The sequence below is a fragment of the Megalobrama amblycephala genome, linkage group LG2, assembly GCF_018812025.1.
Source record: "Megalobrama amblycephala isolate DHTTF-2021 linkage group LG2, ASM1881202v1, whole genome shotgun sequence".
NCBI lineage: Eukaryota > Metazoa > Chordata > Actinopteri > Cypriniformes > Xenocyprididae > Megalobrama > Megalobrama amblycephala.
Window position 1 is genome coordinate 5,442,484 of NC_063045.1, and position 19,704 is coordinate 5,462,187.

Genomic DNA, 19,704 nt, shown 5'->3' on the forward strand with positions numbered 1-19,704 from the left:
TTAATTTAATACAAACAAAATTATATTTCAGATTGAATGCATGCATGCTAGGTGAGAAACTTGACCACAGGAGATTTGCAGATATTTTGGGATGAAATTTATCACCCAGTCACAGGGTCATTTTGTTAAAAGTTTATCAAAAGAAAATTAAATATTACATAAATTAATGTTGAATTATGTTTTTGTTCTGTGGACTAATCAGATAAATGTAACTTCATTTGTATTTAAGTGAATTCATTTTTTCAGTACAAACAATGAGGCCATTGAAACGTCAAATTCATATTTCAAGATTAAAAATCTAAGAATAAAAAATAAATAAATAAAAAAAATTACAGACTTTCTATTGATGGTTTCCAAAAAAGGGACATTTAACTATTAGGAAAACATTTTAAAAATCTTTCTTGTTTTACTACTCCAGTGACATACACATTTGTCCGTGACAGGGTGGTACAAGAATGGCTGCCTTGACCGAATAAAAATGATACTATTAATAAAGATTGTGTGCCTGAGGTGGAAAAATATGTTTTTTGGAGGATTAACATCTCTTTCAAGTTGTAGTTTTGTTTAAAAAAAAAATAATAAAAGAAATTCCTTAATGAAAATTTTGAATAATGCAAAATGGAAATGGCACACGTTTCATAGAATTATTTACATAAAATCAACTATTCAAATGAAGAGAAAAATAAATATAATAATGCAGTTTTATTACCCTTTAAGGAAGTGTTGAATGTCATATTTGCTGGGAAAACATCAAGTTAATGACTATACAAACATTTATGAGTGACTCAAATGCTTTTAAACACACAACAGAGCATTTTATTAGGAAAAGAAGAGTTCACACACACAGTGGGGTTTATATAAAAGTTCAATACAGTTTATTGAAAAATATAGCACTCATCCCAGTGCACAAAAATAGCTATGCACCAACCACTACATAAAATGGCTAAATACAAGTGCTAAAAATATACAATTTCAAATTTCAGAATATACAGCTCCAGTCTATGCAAATATTAGAAATAGTTGAGGTATAACTAAGGAAAACAAAAACAAAATTATCTGCAGCCTCAGGCATTTATTTAGCAAATACTATAATAACTCAAAACAAGCAAAGAACGTCAATGGCGAAAAAGACGATACACTTAAATACTTCCTGAATGAGAAACTGTCAGGGTTTGTGCGGAAAACAGTTCAAGGATTAACCTCGAAAACCTTCGAAAAGTCAAGGAAGACCAGGAGCGCTTAAAACCGGATCGGTTTTACGCGCATGACCACTGTTTGCATAACGGCAGAAGTTAGTGGAAAAATGACACTCCGTTCCTAAAGCACATACAGCAGTTAAACAGCGAAGCAAATAAATGAAAAGAAAAAAAAGAGGGATATCTATTAATTTCAGAGCTTATAAAATTTAGTCGCTTATCAAAATGGATGAGAAAAAGTTCAACAAACGTAGAGATTTTATGTAAATTACTATTAGGTTAAAAGGAATCAAATTTTTAGATTAAATTTAGTTAGTTACCAATAAATGGCAGTACAATGAGAATAAAAAATACGTAATAAAGCCGAAACGAAAAAAAGTTTGTGCGCTAATAAACCTACAGCAACTTAACCTTATGGATCTTAATAGCATTCGTACAAAGGGTTGATAACACAGGATGGTTTTAGAGCCAGCGTTTTTCGAACGAATCGTTACTACTTGCGAAAAATGATTAACGAACATCGTATTCGTTTTTGTTCGCTAGTAAAGCTATGGCAACTTCGAATCATCGATCTTAATAGCATTCGTACGAAGGCTTGTTAACGTCACAAATGACGAAATACTGCAGGCAAAAAAAAAAAAAAAAGTTGTTTGGAGATTAGCATCGCAAACGTTGCAAAAATGCATAGCTAGTTCACTTAAATGTATTTAGCGCTAACGATGGTACAGTAAAAACGTCAAACGCACTGATCTTGATGGTGTCGTTTTAACAGGATACTAGAGCCAGCGTTTTCGTACAAATAATCGCTACTGCTTGCGAAAATGATTAACGAACATTTCTTTTTGTGTGCTGGTAAAGCTTCGGCAACGTCTAAATAGCATTCATACGAAGGCTTGTTAAAGTCACAAATGACGAAACACTGCAAGCAAAAAAAAAAAAAAACTTGCGGATCTTAATAGCATTTGCACAAAGAGTTATTAAAACAGGATGTTTTCGAACAAATCATCGTTACTACTTGCGAAAAATGATTAACGAACATAGTATTTGTTTTTGGGGGCTAGTATAGCTATGGCAACTTAATAGCATTCATACGAAGGCTTGTTAACGTCACAAATGACGAAATAGTTGTTAGGAGATTAGCATCGCAAACGTCGCAATAATGAACAGGTAGTTCATTTGAATTTATTTAGCGCTAACGATGGTACAGTAAAAACGTCAAACGCACTGATCTTGACGGGATCATTTTAGCGGGATTCTACAGCCAGTGCTTTTCGTACAAATCTTCGTTACTACTTGTAAAAAATTGATTAACGAACATCGTATTTGTGCGCAAGTAAAGCTACGGCAACTTCAAATTATCAATCTTCATAGCATTCGTACGAAGGCTTGTTAACATTACAAATGACGAAATACCACTGACAAAAAGTTGTTAGCAGATTAGCATTGCAAACGTCGTAATAATGCATAGCTAGTTCATTTAAATGTATTCGGCACTAACGATGGTACAGTAAAAACGTCAAACGCACTGATCTTGACGGGCTCATTTTAACGGGATTCTACAGCCAGTGCTTTCGTACAAATCACTGCAATGACAAATTACAGCAAAGAAATTATTAACGAAGATTGTAATTGTGCATAGCTATGGTTCATTGTGCTGGTGTAGGGGGCAAGAAGTGCCTATAGCTAAAACACAACTAGATCGCTAGAATCACCATTTGTAAATATGAAGCTTGCGATTCAGAAGAAATTACTACAACGGACAGAAGTTGAGTGGCTAGATAGAGGCAGGTCACAAAACAGGGCCAAATCAAGTAGGCGGAGGTGTTTCGATCAATCCTACAACCTGATGCATTTGTTAAATATAATAAAAAACGAAATCCATTTCGTTAGTGGAATTGTCGCGCCGCGTCAACACCGGCCGCTGCTGTATCCTGGGAAGAGCTGGGTGAGGATGGCTTGGAGAGGTTTGTTCACCGTCATTTGGTAGTTTTTGCCCAGATCGTGTCGGCAAGCCGGACAGGTGTAGACCTCGGCTTTGAAAGATCGCTGAAGGCACTCCTAATAAAGAGAAGAAAATCGTGTTAGTCTTATTCGAAGATCCACGAACCGTCAGAATGGAATCCCTGACGTCGGACTTGAGTTTCACATGCTGCCATGAAAACAGACGGCAAATTTAATTAGCTGCCAACAAAATCAAGGCTATGATAGAAGCATAAGGGGCTTTTGCACCAGAGGAACCTTTTCATAGTTCCTAGAACTATTGGATGAAGTACCCGGATTTTGCCGTGTTTTCCTTTTGGGGGAACTAAATTAGTTTGTACTTCAGAGTAGCGTCTAAACCAGCACTATAGGAACTAAGAGATTTTGTCTCTTAGCCCCACTTTTTGCGCTTTCAGTCCTGTAAATTATGTTTACATTTCATCTCCTTTATCACAAAACCCAAAACCCACAACACACAACAAACACAGCTGTGGATGGAGGATGCCGTGATCACCGGTTTTTAGCGTTTGTAAATGGTGCACTTAAAGACACTGCTGTTGAACGTTTCACAGTTCCTATTCCCGGTGCGAGTACAACCAGGAACATGGCCTGGAGGAGAAATTACTTCCTGGGGAACTATCCTAGTGGCTAGTTCCTTTAACTGTTCAGTGCAAAAGCCCTTTATGAAGCTAATTTTTGACAATTTTTAAAAATGTCATTGGCATACAGCAAATAGGTTTTCCATTAACTTAAAGGGGTACTTCACCCCTGGAAAGATGACTGTGTATTTAAAATTGGTCATTTATGTAGTAGAAATGTGAAATTATTTTTGAATTTGGAGCTTTCTAGACTGAGAAAAGGCAGAAAATGTATTTTTGACTAATGTGGATGAAAGACAACAACTCCCAGAATGCACTTGTTTTGCTGCCCTTGCGAGGCCAAGCCCAAACCACGCCTATCGGTTACAGGCGGCATTCAGGAAAATTCAAACAAATAAATCGTGAGTTAGTTCATACATTTACAGCGAAATGGTGCTAAATTGCTTTGTACGTGGATGTACACCCAAAACCAGGAAAGGACAAGTAAGTTTCCATCATTTTCCGATTAAGTTAAAGATTTGGAGCGATGTAAACAGTGGCTGCGGGCCATCAAACACCCGAAGTTTGGAGATGACACCGTTATAGAAAACCTAAAAAAAAAAAAAAAAAAAAACGCAGAATATGTAGTCTCCATTTCAAGCACGAGGACTACAAACAAATATCCTTGCAATGAAGAGAACCATTCTGAAGGACACCGCGATCGATATTCACTTTCCCAGAGGACGAACAGCCTGGGCATCTGGTACTAAGCGTATTCGCCTAGAGGTAAGACTCGCTGATACTAGACTGATAACACAGTAGCCTATATGTAGTGTTGTAGGTAGCAGTAAAACTGCAAACTTAGCAAAGTAACGTTAGATAGACAATTTATAAGTTGCATATAAGTTGACTGTTATCAAAGTAAAGCCACTGTTCTGTAAAACTGAGTTAGTCTATTTATCTATTTATGCTAACGTTACCACAAAAGCCTGTTGCTGTATTGGTTGAGATGACTGCAGAGACCGATACATTTGCGAGATGAACCACTGATGTAGTGCAGACAAAATAAAGTTAATTACTGTAAGCTTAAAAATATAATTGACACCCACTTTTGATAAAATCTTTGATCTATGTCCGTGAGTAACCTCAAAAGCGCATATGTATGGGCGTGGTGAAAAAAATGCAGAACTACCTGCTATTACTGGCTGTAGTTTTAAGCCTCTGGCCAAAAAAGCCTCCGATGACGCAAAATGACGATTTTTGCGTCATCGGAGGCTTTTTTACAGAATAAAAATGCATAAATCTCTCATCTCGGGCTGATATGAAGGGGGAAAGCACGCTAATTCGAAAATACTAGTGGCATTCTACTAATACAAAGCTTAATGCTAAATCCTGAAGTAACCCTTTAATTAAATATTATTAATTTTAATAATTTCCATGACTTTTTCCAGGCCTGGAAGGGACTAAAGCATTAAAGTCATTAAAATGAATAAATAAATATACAAGAAAATTAAAAGAATAAAGTGAAAGTATTAACAAAATGAAAATAAAACGCATAAAGTTTATAATTAAATAAACTAAAAATAAAAAAAATTAAAAGTAAATAAAAGTTTAAATGATCAGGCCCATCACATGTATTCAAATGATGTTCAGTGACATAAATATTAATAAACAAACAAGAAAATTAAAAGAATAAATTAAAGTATTAAAATGAAAACTTTATAATAAAAATTAACTAAAATAAATAAAATTAAAATAATTTAAGTAAATAAAAGTTTGAATTATCAGGCCCATCACATGTATTCAAATGATATTCAGTGACATTAATATTAATAAATAAATAAGAAAATTAAAAAAAATTAAAGTATTAAAATGAAAATAAAAATGTATAATTAACTAAAATAAATAAATAAAATTTAAAGGAATAATTTAAGTAAATAAAAGTTTGAATAAATAAAATAAAATAAAAATAAAACAATTTATAAAAATTAAACTAAAATAAATAAAAAATTAAATTAAAATAATTTAAGTAAATAAAAGTTTGAATTATCAGGCCCATCACATGTATTCAAATGATATTCAGTGACATTAATATTAATAAACAAATAAGAAAATTAAAAGAATAAGTGAAAGTATTAAAATGAAAAAAACAAATTTATAATTAACTAAAATAAATAAAAAATAAAATTTAAAGGAATAATTTAAGTAAATAAAAGTTTGAATTATCAGGCCCATCACATGTATTCAAATGATACTCAGTGACTTCACATTGACCACTCTGAAGTCTGTTGTGATATAACCCGCGTGTCTGTGGTTTTCGTCTCTCACCCTGCAGACGTTGTGTTGGCAATCTGTGGTGATGGGCTGATAGACGACTTCTTGGCAGCAGATGCACAGGAAAACTTCCTCCACTTTGTTCAGGAAGCGCTACAGTGCGATATGAAGACATTAATCGGACAATAATCCCCCCCAGTAGCTTAAATTACAAGTTATACATCGCCAAATAAATAATGAAGACGTTGGCCTGTACGTACAGGTCCGAGGCTGAGAGACTCCATGGCTTCGTCCCACAGCTTCTTGTTCAGCTCATCGTCTTTGATCAAGTTCTTCTGCTCTTTGCTCAGTTTGTACGCCTCCACTTTCATCTTCTTGGGTGTGCCTTTGGCCGGAGAACTCTTCTCGTCCACTACGATTGGGAAAATGAGGATGTTAGGGATGCAAACAAAGATCTTTAGGTATGGTCAACGTCACACCGGGACGTTTTTACACCTACCGGTCTGGGATTTCCTCTTCCTCTTGCCCTTTGTGGGCGTTTCTTCAACGTCTTCTTCGTTTTTGTTCTCTTTCTCCTTTTCTTTCGCAGCCACGGCTTCCAGATAACCCTCAGGATACTGCAGCACGAGAGAGCCAGGGTTAATAGGTGAATCATAGGTGAAGAAATACAAAAAGGCTTGTGGATTTGGGGTGAAGCGTGATGTTACCTGCATGGTGAGCCCCAGTTTCTTAACGCGCTCTTTTCCGTCACGGGTCCACGGCGCCGGTTCGTCATCATTTCGTTTAAGCAAGTATCTCCAAACAAGGAAACCAGACTTGCCCTTCTCCGGCCAGTACTTCACCACCTGATTAATATTGAATAATTATAATAAATATTGAATAAATAAATAAAAATAAGTGAATAAATAAATCAATGAATAAATAAATACAGGCTTGGTAATGATAGAATGGAATAAATTAATAGATAAAACAGGCATGGGAATGAATCAATGAATAAAATCTTCAGAAATAATAGCAAATACATAAACTTAGAGTTGTAAATTATTACTAACTTCTATAAATAAATTATACAGGTTAGTAATAATTGAATAAATATCAATGAATAAATATGAATGAATGATTGAACAAACAAATAAATACGAATGAATGATATAAATTTGAATTATAAATATGAATGAATGAATAAATTTAAATTAAATGATTGAATAAATATAAAAATGAGTGAATGGTTGAAAAAATATAAATGCATGATTGAAAGAATGATTAAATATGAATGAAGGCAGACCTGAGAATGAAATTACAAATAAATGAATAAAACAAATGAATAAATAAATGAAATGAATGAATAAATATTTTAAAAAATAAAAAATAAAACAGATAAATATTAATAAATATAATTAACGTGCATGGCCTGGTAATAATTGAATAAATATAAATGAATAAATATGATTGATTTAATTAACAAATGAATTAATATGAATGAATAAATGTACAAACGTATGAATGATTGAATAAAAATAAATATGAATGAATAGTTTGAATGAATGCATGAATATTTGAAAAAATAAATAAAATAAAGCGACTTGTGAATGAATAAATTCAAATACAGGCAAATTAATGAATATAAATAAAATATACAGGTAACAATTGAATAAATGAATAAATATGAATGAATGAATGATTGAATAAGTAAATAAATAAATGATTGAAAGAATGATTGAATAAATATGAATGAATGAAAAAGATATAAAATGAATGCAGGGCTGTGAATGAATGAATAAATATTAATGATTGAATAAATAAATGATTGAAAGAATGATTGAATAAATATAAAAGTGATTGAATAAATGATTGATTGAATGAATGATTGAATAAATAAATATGAATAAATTTAAATTAAATGATTGAATAAATGATTGATTGAATGAATGATTGAATAAATAAATATGAATAAATTTAAATTAAATGATTGAATGAATATAAAAATGAATGGTTGAAAAAAAAAAAAAAAAAAAAATTATATATAAAAATGCATGTTTGAAAGAATGATTAAATATGAATGAAGGCAGACCTGAGAATGAAATTACAAATAAATGAATAAAACAAATGAATAAATAAATAAAAATAAATAAATAAATACAGGCATGGTAATGAATGAATGGAATAGATGACTATAAATGAATGAATAAATATTTTTAAAAAATAAAACAAATATTAATAAATGTAATTAACGTGCATGGCCTGGTAATAATTGAATAAATATAAATGAATAAATGGATTGATTGATTTAACTAACAAATTAATTAATATGAATGAATAAATGTACAAACGTATGAATGATTGAATAAAAATAAATATGAATGAATAGTTTGAATGAATGAATGCATGAATATTTGAAAAAATAAATAAAATAAAGCGACTTGTGAATAAATAAATAAATTATAAATAAATAAATAAATAAATAAATTATAATACAGGCAAATTAATGAATATAAATAAAATATACAGGGCCTGCTAACAATTGAATAAATATAAATGAATAAATATGAATGAATGAAAAAGATATAAAATGAATGCAGGCCTGTGAATGAATATTAATAAATGATTGAATAAATAAGTGATTGAAAGAATGATTGAATAAATATAAAAGTGATTGAATAAATGATTGATTGAATTCACGATTAAATAAATATAAATGAATGCAGGCCTGTGAATGAATGAATAAATATAAATGAATGCTTGAATAAATAAATGATTGAAAGAATGATTGAATAAATATGAATGAATGAAAAAGAAATAAATGAATGCAGGGCTGTGAATGAATGAATAATATTAATGAATAAATAAATACAATAGATAAATACAAGCCTATTAATGAACACTCATAAGTGGCTCACCTTGTAAATGCCGTCGTATCGGTTGCCGTCTTCAGGACAGTATTTGCTGTGTTTGCGTCCTTTGGAGCTGCGCACGACTCTCACAGGTTTCCCAGCCTTCCAGTCTTTGGCCTCCGCGCCTTCCTTCTCATTCACCGCCGCGTTACAGTTTAGAGCAAGTGCCCTACAAGAACAAATCGCATTACACAATATATTAACTTTTCTGCTGATGCAATCAAGGCCACATGGTTGCAAAAGATATTAATATGAAAGCCGAACATGGAGTTCCTACGTGACGTCTGTCTGAATTCTCATTTTCATCATTAAGTTTGTTGTCTTGAACATGCAGGACTACGTTTCTGACCTGTTCATGTTGGTGAGCTTCTGATCGCAGGACTGCTCGGCCGTTCTCTTGTTCCCAGACAGGTCGCGACCCCCGGAGCCCGTGTAGGTGAACTCATTACCATCGTCCTGGAATGAAAAAAACACCACCACAGGTAAACAAAGGGAAGGACTTCCTGAAGGATGGTTTGGAGAGAGTGTTCGCACACATACCACATCATCTTCATAGCCTCCGGCGAGCACCAGAGAATAAGCGCCGTCGTTACTTCTGCCGTGAATCCCTGCGACGTGAGGCCTGTGGACGCCCGATTCGCTCACCTGACCAACACAAAATCATGTTAATATCCACCATGTATTCATCCGCCAGGGAGTGGAGCAGAGTATCAGTGTAACAGTGAAAACTAACATCACGTTTCCTAATGATATCTCCCAAGGGTGGCATATATAGAGTGAAAATCAACGGTCCTCGTACTGAGCCTTGTGGTACTCCATAAACTTATGATCGATATGACATCTCTTCACTTACTGCTACAAATTCATTCACAGCCTAGAGTAATAAAACACTAACTTTTCTAATAGTTAATTATACAATTTGATTAATTTTGTAGATATAAATGGTTTAGATAATGAAAAAAAAAGCTTTAATGATGGAAACTATAATAATTATTTGAATTAAAATTTTAGAAAAATTAAAATCAAAATCATTTAAAAAATTAAATCAAAACAAACTCGAGTGTATCAGAGATGCCCACCTGCACTCTGAACTTCCACAGCGTTCCCACTGGAACTCCAGGAACGGGCCCGTAATGGTTGGAGGGAACGATGGTGCACTGTTTGGTGCGGCCGACACACGCCATACCCTACAAAACAAGTCACCACGCTCATAAACACACTTCATCTTAACGAATCTGATGTCTCTTAGCGAACTTGTTGAGCTGAAACGCACCTTCCCCCAGTCCCTCTGACTGGAAGAGCTTGCAGACGCCATCTTGGCCTTTTTCTTGCTTTCCTTCAGCTTCTCTCCAGCCAGAACCACCTCGCTGGCATCGTTACGGCATTCTGGACAATACCTGCAAGGAAAAAAGACATTTATAGTGGAATCGACCATTTTTTAATTTGATTTGCTTGCTGACAATTTGTGCTATGGCTTCATGATCAATTAACGTGAATATTTTGCTAATTGAAGGTGACACTTTTCATAAAAAGTGATTTTACAAACATTTCACACATTCATTCTAGCGCAAGAATGCTTTTATGAACATTTTACGAGCGATTTAGGCAAATTTAACAATGTACAAATGAGTCTACAGCTTAGCGTAACAAATCTACATGTTTTAAATATCTTTAATATATTTGAAACTTGTATAAAATGTTTGATAAAAAAAAAAAAGTTAGTAAACAATGGACTTTTTCATTATACAAAAGCAACTGAACACTTGTGGTTTTACAAAAATTATTATAATATCTAGTGATGGCTGATTTCAAAACAATGCTTCATGAAGCTTCGAGCTTTACGAATTGAATCAGTGGATAGGAGCGCCAAAGTCATGTGATTTCAGCAGTGTAGCCGTTTGATAGGAGATCCAAATCACCGATTCGAAACATTTTAAACAAATTGAACAATGTTTTACAAATTCATTCTTACGCAAGAATGATTTATGAACACGTGGCGATATTTAAATATTTTACAAACAAAATATTCATTTTCATTTGCTCGTAGACAATTTGCGCAAAGGTTTTACAAGCAATTTACACAAATTTGTTCTTACTAAATGCAGTTTTACTTTACAGCCGTTTTACACATTTGTTTTTGCACAAGAATGCTTATGAAGACTTTACGAGCAATTTACACAAATTCAACAATTTACAAATGATTTTAAAGCAGAGTAACAAACTAAATATTTGTTTTAAATCTTTAATAATTATATAAACAATTGCATGATAAATAATGATGCTAATTATAATGAACTTTGTTCATGATACAATTAATCATTATGTTTTTAGATCATTTAAAATGTTAAAAAAAAAAAAAAAAAAACTACATAAACCAACAGAAAGAAAATGGCCAACCAGACATTTATAGCGGAAAACGCAATTTTTGCATTTACGAACGATTTACACAATTTACAATCGATTTTAAAGGCTACTGTAACAAAAAAAGTATAAAATAAAATTCATTAAGTTTGTAGATCATGATTTAAACTTAGAGAATGAACTAAAATATTGTAATTGTGTAATCAAACGTTCATTATCGTTAACGAATTTAATGCAAGAGAAACTTTGTGAGCACAAAGCTAACACTTTAAGCTAACAAACTGTTTCAAATCCTTCAAGAGTCCATTTATTTTTGCTTTGGATGAAAGTATTAGATGAAGAGCAAACGATGGAAACTCATTTACCAGTCCTCGTCTTCGGGAATGGTGGTGAGCGGCGGGTTCAGACAGTAGGTGTGAAACGCCATGTCGCATTCGTCGCACAGCAGCTGTTTATCTGGGTCCTGCTTCACGCCACACACGTGACAGTTGCACACGCGGCAGTTCTTCTTCGGGTCGTCTTTGCAGACCTTGCACTCGGGTCCGTTTGACCCTGATTTGACAGAAACGAGGCACCTTAACATTTGCACTGAACATATGGAGTCTGGATTGGACGAATACAGTAAAAATCAAAGCGTATGTTCGGTACTAAAGTCAGACTCACTCTTGAGAGGGCTGTCAGAAGAGGCTCCTTGACCATCTGAACTTCCTGGCTCTTCAATCTTGTAGATCTCAGTCACAAACATGATGCGACAGTCGTTCAGAGAATCACCAGCGTCCCTGTAGAAATTTCGGACAAACTTCGTGATCAAACAGTCAGACAAAATGGCCAACGAGACATTTATAGTGAAATGTACACTTGATTTGACCATCAACACAAATTTACGAATGATTTTATTTGCTTACATGCTTTTACTTACTGAATGCAACAATGTGTAAAAAGTGGTTTTACAAACATTTTACAAATTCATTCTTGTGCAAGAACGATTTTATGAACATTTTACAAGCAATTTACACATTCAATTTACAAATCTGTATAATTGTTTTATAATATTTTTATCATACAGTTTTGTTTATAAAATAAATAAATAAACTAAATGATCTTTACTACACACTTAAAATACTTACATTTCAATTATTTACAAACTTAAGAGGAACTTTTTGAGTAAACCAACAAAAATAAAAGACGTAAATAAAACACAATGATTTTAATTGAATAATGAACAGATTTCATTATATTTAAAATTCTTAAGTTTGTAGCTGATAATTTAAATATAAAAGAAATTTGAACAAACCAACAGAAAGAAAAACACTTTTTTTGCCTTAATTTCAGGGCCTAGTGTAACAAAAAAATATTTTTTTAAAATAGCCTTAAACTAAATTTACAAAAAAACATGAATTGCATAATTTGATTTGCTCAATGAATGTGACAATTTGTGCAAGAATTGTTTCATGAGCAGTCAACGCAAGTTTGTTTTACGTAAAAAGTGGTTTAACAAATTTTACACATTCATTCTAGCGTTTATGAAAACTTTACACAAATTCGAAACGTACAAACTGACCATTTGACCAAGCAAAGTTGATGTTAAAGGCTAAAACTTGACCCTACCCGAGCAGGATCTTGCCGTAAACCTCGCGCTGGGTGCGCGTCTCCCTCTTCCTCTGGATCTGGGCGTCGTACCAGTAGCCGCGCTCTTTGGGCTCGTCCGGGTTGTAGTTGACCATCACAATCATGCCCTCCTCCAGCTGGTGCCACTGGTAGACGGTGCGCGCTCGCGGACGGACGTCTTTCCCGCGCAGCTGCACCACGCCGTTCTCGGGGTAACTGCACAGAGCACACGCGCGCGATTAACATTCAGATGGCGCGGGAGGTTTAAACAGATGGCCTTTGATGAACAGTTTAAGACACAGATGAAAGGAAGACTGAAACTTCATGTTAACAGGTGCATGAATTGGAGGGAAAACTGAAGATAATTTCTTCCTGTTTGGAAAAGAAAGTCAAACATTTACTCACCTTACAGTTTCTTTTCAACAGTTCATGACAAATATATAAAATATATAGACAAAGGAAAAAAACAACTGTCAAAAACATCCAGCAAATTACTAAAACTTAAATTAAAACAAAATATAAAAAAATAACTTGATGCTGATGTTACAAATCAAAGGGCAGCATTTAAAGCTCATTATTGAACTATTCATTAAAAGAATTGGCACACAAGAGTCCTTCATTCATGAATCCGACTACTGTACAGCTCACCAGAACTCAATATAACAGTTTCTTGCCATTATTTTGTTGTAAACAATATTTTTAATTGATCTCATTCAATTCAGACTGCAAATCACAATTACAACCGAGATAAAATTTATTATTTTGCAGTACATTCATGATCAGAATCAGTGTAATATCTGTAGTGAATGAGTTTTTACTCTACAATAGACTTACTCCTCATATTTGACGTGGTAAATGATCTCATCCCCATCAGTTCCTCCATCTTCCCCTGAAGTCTTTTCCGTTTTCGTCACGTTGACGATCTGAGCCTCGAACCAGGCGCCCATGTTCAAGTCTCGAGCATCTACGAACTCGTTTATCTGAAAAGTGTGTTCAAATGTTACGTTTTGAAGATGATTTGCTCAAACACAGCAATTTGCACAAGAATAGTTTCATGAGAAAATAAAGCGTATTTGTTCTGGTAATCAAATGCTACAATTTACGTAAAAAGTAGTTTTACAAACATCATGCATTAGTTCTTGCGAAAGAATAGCTTTATGAACACTATGACCGATTAGACAATTTTACTAGTGTAACAAAAAAAAAACATATCTTTTATAAATTTAAACATGAAACATTTTAACTATATAAAAAATAATTAAGTTAATAAAAATGAAAATTTTGTTCATTATGCAATTAAAATAATTCCTTTTTTAGATAATAAATTTAAATACACGAGACACTTTGTCAGCAAACAAAGAAAAATGGCCAATGAGATGTTTATAGTGGAATTGACACGATGTTTAATTTGAGTTACTCAACGAATGTGACAATTTGTGCAAGAATAGTTTGAGCAAATAAAGCAAATTCCTTGTTCACAAAATGTGTCAACTTGAGTAAAAAGTTGTTTTACAAACATCATCATTACATTATTTTTACCTAAGAATGGATTTACGAACACTTTACGGCAGATTACACAAATTTAACGAATTAGAAAAGTAAAGAAAATAGTCGTGCGACAAACACTTAAAAATCTTAACTTATACAAATATTTGTAGCATTAAACTTGAACTAAAATTTAAATTAAGTTAATCATTAACTTTGTTCATTATTCAATTGAAATAATTGAAGATTGTAGATAATTCAAATATATAAGAAACGTCATGAGGGAAAAAAATAAAATGGCCAACAAAACGTTTATAGTGGAAATTACACGATTTTTAATACAAGTTACATATTGAATGCAACAATTTGCGCAAGAACAATTTCATGAGCAAATAAAGCAAATTTGTTCTGTTAAATGAATGTGTCAACTTGCGTAAAGTGGTTTTACAAACATCACGCATTAGTTCTCGTAAAAGAATGGTTTTACAAACACTTTGACCGATTTTCACAAATTAGACATTTTTAGAAACTAGTGTAACAAAAAAAGTCTCTAATATATTTAAATTGTACAACACTAACATTAAGATAAAAAAAAAAAATTGTTAATCGTTAATTTTTTTGTTCATTATACAATTGAAATCATTAAAGTTTGTGGATAATTCAAATAGACAAACTTCATGAGTGAAAAAGAAAATGGCCAACGAGACGTTTATGGTGGAAAGACACGATTTTTAAGTTTAAGAGTTATTCATCAAACGCAATTTGCGCAAATTAAACAAATGCGTTCTATTAACTAAATGTGTCAAGCGTAAAAAGGCTTAAATGGCTAAAAACACCAAAGAATGGTTTTATGAACACTTTACGACTGATTAAACAAATCTGAACTTTGTGCTCACGTTTGCAGATAAACACTTTAAATATGTGAGAAAGAAAATAGCCAACGAGACGTTCACAGTGGAATCGACAATTTTACATTTTATTTGTTTATCGGGTACAACAATTTACTCAAAGAATGGCTTTGATTCATAAGAAGCTCATTTTCCCGCCCATCTCACCTTGTAAAACCCAAAGCCCGGGTCGATGAGGTCCGGTGCGTCGGTCTGCCCTGAGGTTGCGGCGCTCTGGCCGTCGCTCTCGCCGTGCGTGGATCCCTTATCCGACTCGCTCTGGGCCGATCCGCAGCCGGAGTCCGAGTCGGACAGCTCGGCCTCTTTGTCCTTCGGTAGAGCCGCCTTCGGGAGCGCCTGCCGTACGAGAAGCTGAACGATGTCGTTCAAACCCACGTTATAGTCAAAGAGTGTGTGACCGTCCTCCATCTGCCATGACCAAAGAAGTAGTGGACGAAATAAAATTAAATGTTAAAAACAACATTATGACATTGTGTAAATGTGTAAAATACGAACAATATACACAAATTCAACATTTTAAAAATGATTTTAGAGCCTGGGGTAACAAAAAAAAAAAAAAAAAAACTGAAAAATCCTCCAATCGTAAAAAAAAAAAAAAAAAATAACTTCTTAAACTCTGAAGCCAACATAAAGTTGGTCTTGACAAACTTTTTAATCTAGTCATTTTAAATATAAAAAAAAAAAAAAATTGTTGTATGATATAATAATATATATTAAAATATAAAATTAAACTTATTAAATTTAGGTAATGATTTAAACATATAAAGGGACAAACTTAGTGAATGAACCAAAAGATACGATACATTTATTGTAGAATCGAGGCAATTTTTAAATTAGATTTGCTTAACGAACGCGACAATTTGCGTCAGAATTGTTTCACGAGCAGTCAACGGAAATTTGTTTAGCGTAAAAAAGTAGTTTGACAATTTACACATTCGTTCTTGCGAATATATTAACAAAATAATGGCAAATTTTTCACTATCCAATCAATTTGAAAGATAAGTCCAAGCCACGCCCATTTTTCACTTAAAGTCAATTCAACCTTACAATTTGGCCTAAATAACCAACACTATTTCTGTAAGACCATTTATTGACTGAAAATGACACATTAAAAAACAGTAAAACAGTAAAACAGCTAGTAAAACAGCTTGCGAATGGCACACGTCACCTGTTCGCCCCTGTAAAAGTGTCGTTGAATAATGTTAAATATTAAAACAATGTTATGTCATTGTGTAAATGTGTAAAATACTAATGATATACACAAATTCGAAATGATTTTAGAGCCTGGTGTAGCAAAAAAAATACTTAAAACTGCTTTAAACTTAAAGAAATCCTCCAAACGTAAAAACTTCTTAAACTTTCTCAAGCTACCATAAAGTTGGTCTTGACTATTTTTAATGTAGTCCTTTTAAATATATAAAAAAAAAAAAATTGTTGATAATAATATACAATAAAATAAAATAAGTTTGTACATAATGATTTAAACATACAAGAGACAAACTTAATGAAGGAGCCAAAAGATACAATGTTTATTGTAGAATCGAGACAATTTTTTAAATTTGATTTGCTCAACGAACGACAATTTGCGCCAGAATTGTTTCACGAGCAATCAACGCAAATTTGTTTTATTTGCGTAAAAAAAGTGGTTTGACCATTTTTACACATTCGTTCTTGCGAATATATTAAATAACACAAAATAATGGAAAATTTTTCACTATCCAATCAATTTGAAGGATAAGTCCAAGCCACGCCCATTTTTCACTTAAAGTTTCTCGTCCAAATCAATTCAACCTTACAATTTGGCTTAAATAACCAATCCTATTTCTGTAAAAACATTTATTGACTGAAAATGACTTCACACTATGTAATTAAAACAGCTTGCGAATGGCACACGTCACCTGTTTGCCCCTGTAGAAGAGTCGTTGCCTCTCGGCTTCGACGTTGAAGAGTTCGGTGATCTTCACGCGGAGCTCGTCCACCTTGGTGAGCTTGGACAGGGAGTCGACCCGATGGGTCTCCTTGCCATCCATAGTGCGCACCTGGATCCACATGGCGGCAAACCTGGCACAAGTGACATCAGAAAGTGAGATTGTTCCCCGCCTTCTATTTTATAGTTCAAACAATGGCCCGAAGCCAGGACCTTCAAACGAGCAGGAAAAAGGTGTTCGTTTCACAGTGACGTGAGCAACACGGCCAGCTTTTTCCTCGTTCGTCTCCTCCGGCGGTTTTAAGACTGATACTCTGTAAAGCTGCTTTGAAACCATTTACATTTCCTTGCTTTAATTAGAGTCCTGTTACATTTACAAAACAGGTGTTAGCTTGGTAAAGTGATGCTAGTGAATGATAAAATCCTTTGATTTACAAGCATTCCCACACCATTTCAGCAACATTTTCCATAAGTTTTCCAATTTACGATCACTATTTTTAAAACCCAGACTATGATTACATCATAGTACAAATGGTATTTCAAAGATACGCCAAAGACTGCCAATGGCAAAACATGGTATTACAATGCTAAATGCCTGAAAAAACATGGTGTTACTATGCTAAATGTCCAAACAAAAAAAAAACATGGTATTACCATATTACTTGCCCCCAAAAAAACAGTATTACCATGGTAAATGCCAAAAAACACAGCGTAACCATGGTAAATGCTAAAAAAACCATGGTATTACCATGCTAAATGCCCAAAAAACATGGTATTACCATATTACTTGCCCAAAAAAACAGTATTACCATGGTAAATGCCCCAAAAAACATGGTATTACCATGGTAAATGCCACAAAAACATGGTATTACCATATTACTTGCCCCAAAAACATGATATTATCATGATACCTTTCCAGAATCAAATTAAAATGGATGGGAAAACTTAATTATCCATTCCTATGTGTGCAATCGTGTATAATAGAGTAATAAACCCTTGTTGACATCCAAACCTCGCCTTTTATTGGCGGAAATAGACGGAAACGCCCCCTAACAGTCACTTAAAGGTACTGCAGGGGGTGGAATAACATCAGTCTTTATCTTGTCGACTTAAAAAAAACAACAGGAAGTTGGGATGAGATAAACTTCATATACGAGTCTAGTTATTTTATGTTCATTTGTAGAAATCAACCCGTTTAAACGGGAAAATCGCGCAAATCGCGTTCATTTAAATGAGGGGTTGTGTGTTGGCCATGATGTGGGTGGTCTTGTATCAAAAACAGACCCCTAAATGTCAAATCTAAATTAAGAATAACAAAATTTGTGTCAAATTATTAAACATTTATCATTTTAATGGTATAAAAGTGATTTTTACAACAGTACCCCATTGTTAAATCCTGCATTACTCGAGTTAGACCTTCACAAACACTTTCCTGTCTCTTATGGGCTTGTTTTGGTTTGTTATGGTTACTTATTTCAGCATACAAAACATTAATATGGAACATTTTGAGTAATTTAATGGCAAAAAATCCAATTAAACACACAATTAAGGATATTTAGACTTAATTTCGGGTCTGAGGCTGATAAATAAATTAATGTAACATGCAAAGATAGAAACATTTTAAAACGCTATGAGTTATCCAAATATTAACATACACGAGATAAATATGCAAATTTACTAGAATGTATACAGTATAATAAGGCGCGTGCGCATGGTTTAACAGACAATACATTTAAATATAAACCGAAAGAGATTTTAAATGCAGCTCTTTACCTGTAATCTTCTTCTTGGAAACAGAAGACGTGATTTTAATTCAATAAATGCGAAAAAAGTGTGAAAATGTTGCACTTTTTGTTACAGTTCAATTCTGCCGCGAAACGCACTGAAACTGGGGCTCGAATCAATAAAAGTGTTCAACAACGTGTTTCCCCTCCTGCCGCGGGCACGGCTCGCTCCTGATTGGCGGAAAGAAGTTATAATCAGCTCGCTGATTGGTTGGGCTGCGCGTCACTTACGCGCGTTGCCGGAACTTAGGCTCAGCGCGCGAAACCCTGCTCTCGTTATCGCACATGCTTGGCTCCTCCGCTCAGCTGTAATCTCGCGCTATTTGGGGTGGCCTATTTATATAATAAGAGCATACTTAAGAGAATTATTTATTTATAAATAATGTAGAAATAATATTTAATCGCTGATTCGTTTATTACAAGTGACTAATTCAGTGATTTATGAAAACATTCCTGTTTTTAATCTTGAATCTTAAAATAAAAAAGTTTTGTTTTTCAAATATGGATATTAAAAGTCATGATTATTCCCCATTGTTAATACACAATCAGTATATTTGTACTTACAAGAACAAATTTTAAAAAGCCTCTTTAAAAAAAAAAATGCAAATAAAATGGGACTTTTAATCTATGAGTCATACATACTTTTAAATGTATGCTAAATAACGTAAAAGTATGTTTGTTATACTAGATCAACAGGTCTTTTTATGCAAGA

The 19,704-nt window shown here is 33.5% G+C and overlaps 1 protein-coding gene across 1 annotated transcript; it reads right to left on the bottom strand.

Moving 5' to 3' along the window:
• Positions 1-852: 852 nt before the first annotated feature.
• uhrf1 (ubiquitin-like with PHD and ring finger domains 1) lies at positions 853-19,224 on the bottom strand. The gene is made up of 17 exons (XM_048182268.1): positions 18,982-19,224; positions 17,180-17,342; positions 15,429-15,689; positions 13,723-13,868; positions 12,889-13,104; positions 11,944-12,059; positions 11,646-11,832; positions 10,193-10,316; positions 9,999-10,106; positions 9,460-9,564; positions 9,269-9,375; positions 8,926-9,088; positions 6,736-6,873; positions 6,528-6,645; positions 6,289-6,440; positions 6,083-6,181; positions 853-3,254 (listed from the first exon to the last, which is right to left on the bottom strand). The coding sequence occupies exons 2-17, from the start codon at positions 17,330-17,332 to the stop codon at positions 3,105-3,107; spliced, it is 2,343 nt and encodes a 780-aa protein (XP_048038225.1). The 5' UTR covers positions 17,333-17,342; positions 18,982-19,224; the 3' UTR covers positions 853-3,104.
• Positions 19,225-19,704: the final 480 nt, after the last annotated feature.